The following is a 13,535-nucleotide window of genomic DNA, read 5'->3' as shown; positions in this document are numbered from 1 at the left end:
GGCTGGCCGCTATCAATGAAGAGATTGGAGAGGAGTGCACGCACGTAACGGTGGCTCTCTCACGGAGCCTTTTGGCAGGGAGTGCTCTACTGGCTGGCCGTTCTTAATGAAAAGCTTCAAGTTGATGATGGCGTGCATGCAGCTACATTTTGGTGGACGGATCGATGGATGCCCCGGGCCAGCTAGCTACAGGTTGACAAGCAGCCAGGAGGCAAGCAGATGTCTTTGAACGGCCCTTAGCCAAGGCCCCACTGGTCATTGATGGAAGGAAGCGTTGCTTTTCCAATTGCATAGCCCATCACTAAATAGTGCACATATGTATATTGCTAATGAGTATTTTTTACATGCGAAATGCTAAATGTATTTGTTGAAAATTTACTGGTATTCACATCTCACGTGGACTTTAATTTGGAAGATGGTTCCACCGGAACCCCTGTGAATAGTAAATTTGAAAATCATACATGGAAGGAAAAAAAAATCTGTTTTTTTTGTAAAATACGTAGCCGACCGATATACTCGCGTATGAAGTTTCACGAAGAAATGACATCCGTGCTATTCTTGGTAAAGAATGATGAAACCATGTTATAAAAAAAGCAATTGCTAGGCGCCAGCCGGCTGATCGTCTGAAGAGGTGAGCCGCCTCATCCGTCGATTCACCCTAATAAGGGCCATTTGATCGTCCTGTTGAGTTGACCATGGCATCGCTCCAATCCCAACAACAACCGCATAAGTTGCAAAGCCCACGCCCTGGTGTAGCTCCGGCGGGGGCATCAGCTCGCTGGCCGATACAGCACTCGCTTGCAGCAGCTGCGCCGGCCAGCTTGCCGCGAAATAGCATGATGCAAATTGACTCCCGCGACCAGCCACGCCTGGCCGGCTTGTAGCAAAACACTAGCGAGCTCACCACGCTCGAGCATGCCGCAACGCAGCACCCACTTGAGTCCGGCTAGCAGCCGTGCTAGGCCAGCTTGCAAGCACGGCGGTGGCTGCACACCATGCTGCATCGCAGCTCCTGTCTCCCCACTTGACATGGGATCCCTGGCCTGCAGCACGCTGACCGTGCTCCGTCGCAACCTTGAAGCACCCGGCGGTCCCAGCGAGCAGCCTTGAAGCATGAGCACTTCAGCTTCTGTGACCACCCGTTGCGGCACCGACCGCTGTTGCATCCTCGACGAGCTCTCTAGTTGCAAGATCGGCCACGGCTACGACGCCGACGAGCTCTGTGGTTGCAACATCGGCGAGGCTCTGCAGGTTGCGGCATCGGCGAGCGAGCCCGGCCCATGGAACATTGGCCGCTAGCAACGCTGGATTGAAGCAACCATGGTAGATGCGACCACTGGCTACAACACCATACACGTGGGATGCGGTGTGTGGGCCTCACTGGGACGCGTGGCAAGCGAAGGACGCGGCTTACGCCCGTAATGTGATCAGTCGGTTCATCTCAAGTATTTTCCTATAAAACACACTTTCTGAATGGATGGTATGGTTCCAATTGTATTCTCTTCACTAAGGATACCACGGTTTGTCATTCCTCAGCAAAACTTCATATGAGAGTAGAATGGTCGACCAAGTTTGATACCCCAATTTAAATTCCTGGATTTTTTAAATATCTCCTGTATTTTCCCAATTTTATAATTCATGTGGGTGCGCATGGAACCGTGTACACCTTTGTACTACTGTATTCACATTCTCTTGTGTCGATGTAAGGCATTTCTGTTATGTCGCAGTTGGTGAAATTCGCTAAAATTACTATATTAAATATGACCACAACATATTTTATACCCAGTATTCTCTAACTTTGAGACCTAATATGCAAGAATATGTTTAGTTTGGCAAGATGAAGATATTATGACTGGCACAAACTATCCATACGTATGTGATGATTATTTATAAATTGCCGGCATCAATCTGTGATGATTTGATTTGTATGATGACACAATATTGGTGGCGGTTTGAATCTCCCTCTAGCATCAAGATGTTGTATAAGATGGGTGGGGATTCCACAACTGACCATTTTTCTAGTGACACAATTCTTAAATAATCCAATCATGAAATTAATTGTTTAAATCATTTATTATTTATTTTGGTATTTCGTATTTTTTGCTACACAGAGCACTATTGTGCCATTTTTTAAATTGTGCACTTGCGCTCTCTTGTTTCTTGCGATATAGCACTGCATCTTGAAATGCCCCTTTCTTCATGTAATCACACGATATTGTGGAACCTAACATTTTCTATTTAACTTGGTGTTTACATTTATCGAATGATCGATGTGTTCCATTAATTAACTAATTTACGTTTTTATGTAGGATGATGGTTGGTGTGAAAGGAAGGATTAAGAGAAGCAAGGAAAGAGTGCGAGTGTCATTTGACTTTTTTAGGTGACTATCCTGATGGTACAGTAAAAAGCAATGTTACACAATCTTTGTAATTCTTTTCTTCTTTCAAGATTTCTTCTTGCTTTTTTAGCGGTACTTCTGACACATGGAGTGGTGGTGGCATCCATATTATACATGTGCCACTCCAATGGATTGATTCGGGTAGTAACCATCAAAGCCTTAAAATATATCATTTATCAATTCTATGATTTTCTTCAAAGGATGAATGTCTCGAATGGTCGTGTGCATCACCATTTTTAGAAAAATGTATGTCTCGATTGCAGATTTTTCTTAGCTAGTTGTGCGAGTATGCCATGTTGCATCCATCTCTTGTTATATTAAAAATATATGCATATTTTGTCGTGTATTTAGTGCACCTAAAATATTAATCAAATTACGAGCACTCATGAGCCATGTGAGAAGAAAAGAGATAAGTGAATGCATTTACTATTCACACATCACTTGATATATTTTCTTGTGGCGTATGCCATAAGTAGCCAGACTTTGTGTTTTGCAGGTGCACGGAATGTAGCTTAAGAGCATTGCAATAGAACATGTATATTTGGTGACCTAAAATCAGTTTTATCAATAAGAGAGCGAAGATGAGAGGTTTTTTTATCTACTCCACCAGATAGCCTACAATTTTGTTATATATACCTAAAAGGCTAAAACTCATTCTATCTTTATTTGTACTGTGCTCCTCCACTGCAAATAAGTTCTATTTCCATACAGAACATTTTAGATCATGCATTACAGAATGGCACACATAATGTTTGGAGTTCGAATTAAAATAAAAAATGAACATGCTGGTTCTAAAACGACACAGATATGACATAAAGTTAACAATAATACTTCAAACTCGTCGCTAAACTAAAACATTGAAAGCACAACTTATATGCCCCCAATATAGGTTTTTGTGATTAAGGACAAACCAATTGAGAGAATGAACATTTTATGAGTTTATCTTAGGAAATTACTCCATAAACTTTGGTGGAAAAATCAATGGTGACCCGTACATCTATTTCTTCAAGTGGTTGTGTGCCTCAAGTTCTTAAAATACAGTTTTATAGGCTTTTAGTGATTCCAAGATTCACACAGAGTGTAGAATAGTCATACTATCAAGAGGAGAAAAGGAAAGTATATGTGGTACTCAAAATTCTCAAGTATTTCACTCTAGCTACTCAAAAAAAATTGTTTCAGTTCCGAATTACTCTGAGTTTTTTCACCCAGTTCTACGACCTTTTAGGAGTGAGTAGGCCATGATGAGCGAACCATGTTCCTACAGCTTCCGAACTGTACACGACTCTTTTTTGGAACCGCCGAACTATGTTTATTTTGACATCACCCCTATTAGTTTTGGCACCTCTGAGCAAAACATTTTTCTCCGACATTTCCAAGCCCTTCTCAGTTTGCTTCAGCAGAGTCTCTTTATTGGATTGCTACTTCCAAGAAAATCCATCCAATACCTCCAAGATGGACTTTGGGTTTGCCTGCTAGATGGTGTCCTGCATCACCTTTCAGCGCCCCGCCCCAACATATCTTCTCCCTCCTCTGCGCGGCAGATTAGACAGTTTGCTGCAGCAGTGATGCTGCGAGGTTCTGGTGGGGGAGGAGGCCGACGAATAACACATCTCGGTATACCGGCCAAGAAATGAGAATTAAGAGCTCAATACGAGGACCCACTCCGGACCCAAACGGGAGGCACCGACGTTTCATAAGATGATAAAAAGAACCAGCAACACATAACATAACAAAGTCACCACCCACCAACCAAACAACAAGCTAGGTATAGAGTTTACACACGACCTATGGGCCATTCATGACACAAAGATATATAGAGTTGACAGACACACAATTCGATAGAAAAGACAACAAGTTCCATTCATGGGGTGTTCGTGAGCCCCAACTTCCGAAGCAAGAATCGCCATGTGACTCTGTGTGCTCGACCAAAGTTCAACACAACACAACCACTTCCGAGATACACACACACCATTGTGCCTGGAATCTCACGAGGTTATGCTCTTTTTCCGTTGATTACTACCACATACTAACCAAGGACGCGATCTGCTGCTCCAGCTGCATCAAAAGAAGAATAAAGTAATGATTACGACATGGTTTCACAAATCAGCCATTTTGCAAGGTAGTCTGTATCTTATTCTGGTACTTGGCAGATATTAACTTTTTAAACTTAATCTGGGAACATAAGGAACCGAGTTAGACGGCCAAAACGTTATGATAAGATTAACAAAACAATATTCGACGGCCAAATGGGACCTTCAAAGACCAGAACCTAAGTGCTCCAAAAACCAAACAATATATTGCCAGATAAATTTCAGCAGAAACAAGAATAATATCATGGTTCTACTTTTTTATGTTGAATAATATACGATCAATCCAAATTTTATCATAATAGCGTGAAACTGGAAGTCCAAAGCCTACATAGGTACATTATTACATAAAGTGCTACCTGCATCAAAGTCTGGAGCTTGCTGCGCACGTCACAGAAATCACCCTTAAGAAGAGCCAATGCCATGAGGCATCTGAAACAATGCAAAAGTACCACACTGTCAATTCTGAAGAGGCCGATCGAACTAAATTTAAATGGTAGAGCAATTGAAACCCTCTGTTTGGAAAAAAAAAACTAGCTATCTCAAAACTTAGTTGCGCTATAAACAGAGGTCTAGAGCCAACAAGTTACAAGAGAATAATCAAAGAGACATGTATTCAAATATAGAACTGAGTTGTATCAATCAGCTGATTCAAGACAAAGTGAAAAAGTAGGTTAGTTCTTAAGAATGTCATATTAGTATGAGCTAAAACTAGTGTCATAGAAGACGAAATAAGCTGGCAGGCTTGCATACATGATTTGACCAACACATATAGTACAAAATCATTATTGTGCAACATATATAATGAGATACTAACCCTTTCTTGTTTTTTGCCACGTAGAACTTTTGGAAGTCCATGCAAGCGAGATTCACTTTCTTAGCACCAACACTGATACGTGCCAAAAAGAGCAATGTCAGAAAACTAGAATATTATGTTTTGAATCTTATTAAACGCTATAGTATGTTGATACACATAAAATGGGTTGTCACAATAATATTCTCAAGGGGCCATTTTCTATCATGACTGTCAACACAATAAATTGTTTGAAGAATCAGAAGAAGAAACATTGGCCTTACGGCATCAGTACTGCTAGAGATATTTACAAAACGACAAAGTTTTCCTGCCCGAGCCATGACATTGGAATGGACATCGGTACTTCCATTATAGAAAACACAACTAAATTCAGCTCTTATGGCTAAACAACACGAGCCGCATTCCATGACGTATGCTCCCTGCACCGACACATCCGAGTAGAAATAATGCTGAAGCAGTGAATAAACTAAAAACGGCACTTGGCGTAATATATATATGTAGAGTAGCCGACCGTAAATACCATAAATTAATGTTTCTATAACGACAAATTTTTATTGCTGGCCTAGAATATTGTCGTTGGCGAATGGCAGATTTAGTAATACTAGAAATGGTCGCAAGACGACAAAATTATGTTTGACGACCTGAGCATTGCCATACACAGGAATACCGACAATTAGGTAACTGAAAACACAACTAAACTCAGCTCTTCTACTTATGTGCATACGATAGTCGAGAACGACACACATCTGCAATCCGAATAGAAACATGGACACGCTAGAAAAAACCTTCATTGGCGTTACGCTGTCGCTGAATAGCACATGATTAATAAATATTACAAAGTTAATAGCATTACTGTTGGCATGCATATCGGTACTTCCGTTAGTACAAGAAACAGAACTGAGCTCGTTTCTTCTAATTATCGCGACACGACACTGCAACCGACATGATGGGCATGCCCGTGACAAACACATCTGAATCGATGCTGCCGGAAATGGACGGGGATATATAGAAAAGGAAGGGCTAGTCATCATCATACGTGGAGCTGCTCCCCTTGAGCTGCTGCACCAGGGCGTCCACCTTAGAGAATTCCACCTCGTGCAGGGGCTTGTTCCTGCGGATGGCAAAGCAGAGCACAGCAAGTGAGTCAGTATCCGAGACGAGGCGAGACAACAAGGCCACGGGCGTGGCGTAGGGGAGGGGACACGGACAGCAGGCCGTCGATGTCCCTGAGGATCCTGTCGCCGTCATTGAGGAAGATGTTGAGGACTTCGGCGACGTAGCCCGTGCCTGCACTGCCCTCGTCCAGCTCCTGCAGCTGCTGGAAATAGGCGTCCACGGCACCCTAGATCGATCACGGCAATGAGACTGTCAGAGCAGAGAGCACGGCGTGGCTATATAGGTGAGGGAAAGGACTCACCGTGGCGTACATGGAGGAGAGGTGGGCGTGGAGCTGGGCCCTGAGCTCGGTGATGGCCTCCATGGCGATGTTGGGTCGTCGAGAGTAGGCGAGAAAGCACTGCTGCTGCGGTGGCGGAGTGGACGAGGACAGGAGAGGAGTCTCTCTGACGGAGCCTTTTGACAGCTTAGGGTTCTCGATTGCTCATTTACTCCACTGGCTGGCAGCAAGTGTGCTTCGAATTCGATTACTCTACTGGCTGGCAGCGAATGTTCTAGTGCTCGATTAGTGTACTGGCTGGCAGCCATATTAGTGAAGAGCTTGGAGATGGCGTGCATCGGTGCATGCATGCACTTACATTTGGGCGGATGCATGGATGGATGCTACAAGCTGAAGACGACAGCGGGAGCCAGGCAGCAGCACGCCCCAGATGGCTTTTCTTTTTTTCAACCACTCATTCTGCCCTTAGCGCGGGCCCCACTGGTCATTGAAAATTAAAAAACTTAAATACACATGGTGTAAGGATAGCCATGGATCGATTGATCAGATGGCCCCTGCACCTGACGAACAAGACCACAAACAGGAGAAAAACAGAACAATTGTACGCCCATAAATCTTATCACAACAGCTTAACCTTCCTCATTTTATTGCTTCGACTTATATAGAGTTTTACGGAGAGTTCGCGCCCAACACGGCCTACTGATCTTGCCCAACAAGACGCGACCCTGCTAGCCAGGTTTAAACACACACGAAGGATTGAATCCTGACTGAATACCGGACCGTCCGAGACTGCCTTATAAACCGACAGTCCGGTTTACACTTTGACATGGACAAATCCTAACATTCAACCCCTAAGCACGAAGTGCATTACTTCACGGACTGAACTCCAATCCTTCTCCTCATCTCCTCGAACTTGATTTTTCCCAGAGATTTTGTCAAAATATCCGCGAGCTGATCCTCCGTCCTAACGTGGTTGATCTTGACCTTGCCTTTCTCAACACAGTTCCGTATATAATGATACTTGATATCTATGTGCTTACTCCTGTCATGATAAACAGGGTTTTTACTCAAGGCTATACCAGATTTATTATCAACCTTCAGCTCAAACTGGCTAATCTCTTGATTTGTCAAATCTCCAAGGAGTCTTGCCAACCAAACTCCTTGAAAATGCTCCTGCACAAGCTGCGACATACTCGGCTTCACATGAAGAAATAGCCACAACTTTCTGCATCTGTGACACCCAACTAACCACATTGGTTCCAAGAAAAAAATACTACCCCAGACGTGCTCTTCCGGCATTCCGCCCTTAGTGTGGGCCCCACCGGTCATTGAAAAATAAAAACTTAAATACACATGGGTGTTGTTTGTGCAAAAAATCAAAATAAAGAATATCTACTGGGAAAAACACGATTTCGTCACGTGCATAATGCTAGATCAATTTTCAGATTTACATGAGGCATTTCTCATCTGCCACGATGGGTAATGCTCGCTAAGATTACCATATTAATTTAATGTTAAATATTTTTTTGGCAAGGTGACCGTAATATGAGTATATTTATCCTAGATTCTTTTGCAAAATCAATGGCAAGCTCCATATTAATGATTTTGCAGAAAAAAGTTACGAGTTATGGAATAGTGAAAGTACCACCTTGTCCAACAAATCATTGGGTAGGAGTATATTTCTTTGCACTTATCAAAGGAACACATGAGCTGTGGTCACGGTGACATACATGGAGGTGACGAGGACCTTGATCTGGGCTCTCAGCGTGGAGGCCGCCCTGGTGAGAAGCTTCGGTAGTTCATCTGCATGATGGACCTGTACGGAACTGAACTTCGAACTATGGCGACACCACGGTGGACGAGGCGTGGAGATGGATGGAACCCCTTATATAGATTGATTCACAAGGGTTTTTGACATAGGCGTTGGGCAGCGAGTGTAGGATATACTATACTGCCTCAGCCGGGCTACATTGACGAGCTTGGAGAAGGCCTGCGTGCGTGCATGCAGATGATGGCAGCTAGGCTAGCAATGGCATCCTGTCAAGGCTTTGACCATTAGTTCGGTCCTAAGAAATTACTTGTGAAGCTGGTGAGTATGCTATAAGTATCACTCGGGAGAAAACAAGGGTAAGAGATTCAATGAAAGTTGCACTCTTAGTGATGCTCAAAAGAAATATGATATCACAGATAAAGAGTTTTATATTGTGGTATTCGCTTGTGAAAATTTAGGCCCAAATCGCTGACATAAGGTCAAAGTTAATGTTAATCAGTCAGCCTTGAAAAGTATCTTAACCAAGAAGAACGCAAAGCCCCAATCAGTTCAAGGGATTTTGCAATAGCAGGAATTTGATTTTCAGAGGCAGAAGGAACTATGATAGTGAAGGTCTTCATGTGGGAACACAACGAAGAAAGAATTTGCATCCCTTTTGGAACAATTGTAACCCTTACCAGAAAGATGCAACATGTGATGAGCAACACTAACCGGCCTATTGAGTATCTACTATCTGCTACTCAAAAGAGAGGTTCACGCAAGGTACACGACTTGGATTTAAATAGTTACCCTGACAGTCTCAATCCATGTAAGTTAGTCGGGGGTAAAAAACCACCCTGCTTCGAAGTAGAGGAAGGACATAAACTATCCACCAGTTGTATTTTATCGCCTCCTATGAATTTATGTATCGTCTAACCATACTGTACATATTTTTCTGGATTGAGAATTTGGTTTTACAGGGTGGTACGAGCAGCTATGCTCATGCCACAACCCTTCTTCCTCTTTGGAACTGCGGTCTGCTAACGCAAAATAGGTACAACCAATGGGACATGCGGCGATGCTCGTACGGCTCGTCCCAGCGACCGTCTTCTCTGTTTCGTGGCTCAATGCTTCATTGTTTTAAAAACAATTTTTATCGCAGGTCCAGCCACAATACAGGCATGAGTACAACCAGCCATGCACGTACCGGGCACCAGCTTCTCCTCTCGATAGATGAAGCGGCAACAAGTATTAAGATACGAGCACTGGTCACAATTCCAGAAGTTGGTGGATTGTCTCCTAATCTTCCTCCATAACCCTAATATCGCGATATCCAGAACCCACGCCTCATAATATACCCCTTGGAGGCCTCTCCTTTTGCATACTGACAAACCAATCTATTCCCAGATGCATATCAAGTTTGCAAGTGAAGGGATGTCCATCGAGGCTGTGTCATATTCATGCGATGAATGGCAACATCCTCTCATCAATAATAGGATCACCTAGCCGCTGGTCACAGCTCACCGCATGGTTTCCCTTTCATGAGAGGGACTTTAAACTAGAAGATGCATCTCCATCCCGGGATCAAGCGCAATCGATCTTGGTGCGAAAAGCACGAAGACAATTTGTTCGAAGAGGAGGACCCTGTTGAGAGGGTGATGGAAGAAGATGAGGAGGAATATAAGGTAGAGAACATTAGTAAGGAGCAAATTGAATCCGTCAAATACAATAACAACAATAACCATGTACCTGCTCGTAAGGAACCCCCAACAATCAGCGATGGGTGTACCATCCGATAATACTACACACACGGAAATAAACAACGGAGTTTTACAGACCTGTCTGCGTGCCCTTCTCTAATCCCCGCCCCACCCCCCGCGATTTTCATTGGTGTGCCCTCCTCACTTAAACAAATCTCAGTTAATCTATTCTAAGGAGGCCGTTAATCCCCATAAACTGCCCGTGGAGGGAACTTATTAAGAGATCCTCCGAGGCACAATATTGTGAAGAAGTTCACAATTGGCTCATATCCGTTAAGCTGCCTGGAGGATGGGATAAGAAGTACCTCACCGATGCCAACTTCACGCCAAGGCTGCACCCTCTGGCATCGAGGAATGCATTTACCAACATGAGGTACATACTAATGGATCACTTTCTTCATGGTGATCTCTTGCATAAGCGTATCAGGTGGTTCGAGAAGAAAATTGCGGATGACACCATGTCCACCCTCAATGTCTGCTTCATTATCAACGCTGACCTGGAGGAGATCGTACACTCAAACAAGCGCCAACATGATCTCGAGAAGACCAACGAGTCGCCTCACCATGCCCTTGCGCGCACGACCCCATACTTCAGAGAAGAAATCCTTTGGTACCAATAATTTGAAGGTATTATGTGATCTCGTCATCATAGTGTTTAAGCTCAAGGTGATTTGTAAACCCTGTATCATTTACCTCTTTTTTATGTTTTTGTTTACACAAGTTCAATTAGTTTTCATGCATAAAAAACTTTGAAGAAAGGAAAGATTCACCTAACTGAAGAGGAACAATTTTTTTTATGATGGATGATGGTATTGCGACGTTATGATATATCTATCATATGTATGAATTAGGATGAATGCTAATGTATTTGTCACTCTCTGATGACTATAGGGTCTTCCACACCACCGCTATTGTCTATTAGTGAGTGTGGGCTATCAATCTTATGGGTTAGGTTATTAGTTGCTAAACTACTCTGAAGAAACAAACATGGTGACAAAAGAATAGTTCTAAAAATTACAAGTTAGGTATCCCTAATTTATTTTGGAGTTGCAACTTGGCTTGATCGTTATTGTTCTACCCCGCAAGCACTAAGCATGCTTAGCCCTGATGATCACAAACATTGCGGATGACACCATGTCCACCCTCAATGTTTGCTTCGTTATCAACGCTGACCCGGAGGAGATCGTACGGTCAAACAAGCGCCAACACACTGATCTCGAGAAGACCAACGAGTCGCCTCACCACGCCCTTGCCCGCGCAACCCCATACTTCAGAGAAGAAATCCTTTGGTACCAATAATTTGAAGGTATTATGTGATCTCGTCATCATAGTGTTTAAGCTCAAGGTGATTTGTAAATCGTGTATCATTTACTTCTTTTTTATGTTTTTGTTTCCACAAGTTCAATTATTTTTCATGCATAATAACCTTTGAAGAAAGGAAAGATTCACCTAACCGAAGAGGAACAATTTTTTTATGATGGACGATGGTATTGCGAGTTATGATATGTCTATCATATGTATGAATTACGATGAATGCTCATGTATTTGTCACTCTCTAATGACTATAGGGTCTTCCACACCACCTCTATTGTCTATTAGTGAGTGCAGGCTATCAATCTTATGGGTTAGGTTATTAGTTGCTAAACTACTCTGAAGAAACAAACATGATGACAAAAGATTAGTTCTAAAAATTACTCCCTCCGTCCTAAAATTCTTGTCTAAGATTTGTCTAAATATGGATGTATCAAGTCACGTTTTAACATTAGATACATATGTATCTAGACAAATTTAAGACAAGAATTGTGGGACGGAGGGAGTAGAACACTAGTAGAAAAAGGGCCATTTGTCCCGGTTCGTAAGGCCCATTTGTCCCGGTTGTTGAACCGGGACTAAAGGGTCGTTACTAAAGCCCTACGCCTTTAGTCCCGGTGGTTACACGAACCGGGACAGATGGGCCTCCACGTGGCCGGTGCGGCGAGCCCAGGCAGGAGGGCCTTTGGTCCCAGTTGGTGGCACCAACCGGGACCAATAGGCATCCACGTGTCAGCAGCTGGCAAGAGCTGAGGTTTTTTTTTGAAAGGGGGTGGGTTTAGGGGGTTTTGGGGGGTTAATTTAGGTGTTTCATATATTGTGTTAGCTAGCTAATTAATAGAGAGAAGTGTCCTCTCTTATCTCTGTGCTTGGTCGACGCTACGTACTATGCGTATAGAGAGGACTCGACACGCTAGCTAGTAAGCAAAAATGAAGGAAACAGAAGATCGTCATGAACATATGCATACAGAGAGAAGTGATATCGACCTCTCCTTCTCCGAGAGATTGGTCGAACAACAAGTTTTCGTATATCAATCCGACGCTACTAGCTACATACATACAATATAAGATCTCTTACAATATAATCCCCTAATTATATATGAACTCAGGGTCCACATGGTATTCTTCGTCTTTATCGATCACATGGTCAAGAAAGAATACCGCCAATTCCTCTTGAATTGCTCGCATGCAATCTGGTGCTAGGAGTTCATCCCGCATCCGAAACATCTAATTTGAAGAAGGGGGTCAATACATATATATGAATGAATGAAACTCAACACAAATGATGGTAATAAAATAAAATTGTGAATATTGTTGCCTACTCACTTAATATTGTTTGTTAGAGTAGCCCCGCTCACAGGTCGTGTGGTGGATGGACTCGCAAACGTAGTATCCATAGTAATTATTCCCGGCTTCCTGGCACAACAACTTTATAAGAAATAGATGTCAATCAAACTGATAAGCAAGCATGCTAAATGGTATTGATGAAACTAGTGATAGAATCACTAGGAGATGCGCGGAACATGCTAGTAGTACTTACTTTTGGGTGTTTAAATTGCAGCTTCTTCGGCAGTCCCGGAGCTTTTGAGGTGAATTTTTTCCAAACCCTGCCAGACAAAGAAAACAATTACTTGATATCAGGAAATGAACAAAGTTGCCGATATGGTGCGATAATGATCGATTTAACTTACTTCTCGAGCATTTCAGTCATGTCCGCATACTCCTGGGGATCTTTTCATCTCGAGTCTAAGATGGTTACTAGTCCCTGCTCAAGCTTAATCTCTAGGAGAATATAGTGGAACCTGCGCACGCATGCATAACTCATCAGTTACATTACTATAACCTCGACTAATAAGGGAAACCGAATATGCACAAGAGAGTAACACTCACTTGAAGTTGTAAGGAAAGAGTATTATAGCTTTGTTTTGATTTAATACCAACGATCGTAGCAAGTTGGCCTCAGTATCTTTGGCCTGAAATTCAACCGTATATGCATCTATGAGATTTGTGTTAATGAA

General features: G+C 42.9%; 1 protein-coding gene across 1 annotated transcript; it reads right to left on the bottom strand.

The window, feature by feature from the left end:
- Positions 1 to 4,107: 4,107 nt before the first annotated feature.
- Positions 4,108 to 6,863, bottom strand: LOC109769672 (histidine-containing phosphotransfer protein 2-like). Its single transcript, XM_045227301.2, has 6 exons — positions 6,718 to 6,863; positions 6,509 to 6,642; positions 6,337 to 6,411; positions 5,304 to 5,375; positions 4,846 to 4,918; positions 4,108 to 4,454 (listed from the first exon to the last, which is right to left on the bottom strand). The coding sequence occupies exons 1-6, from the start codon at positions 6,778 to 6,780 to the stop codon at positions 4,416 to 4,418; spliced, it is 456 nt and encodes a 151-aa protein (XP_045083236.1). The 5' UTR covers positions 6,781 to 6,863; the 3' UTR covers positions 4,108 to 4,415.
- Positions 6,864 to 13,535: the final 6,672 nt, after the last annotated feature.

The sequence above is a fragment of the Aegilops tauschii genome, chromosome 4 (assembly GCF_002575655.3).
Source record: "Aegilops tauschii subsp. strangulata cultivar AL8/78 chromosome 4, Aet v6.0, whole genome shotgun sequence".
NCBI lineage: Eukaryota > Viridiplantae > Streptophyta > Magnoliopsida > Poales > Poaceae > Aegilops > Aegilops tauschii.
Note: the sequence above shows the minus strand (reverse complement) of the source record. Positions and strands in the feature narration are given on the sequence as shown.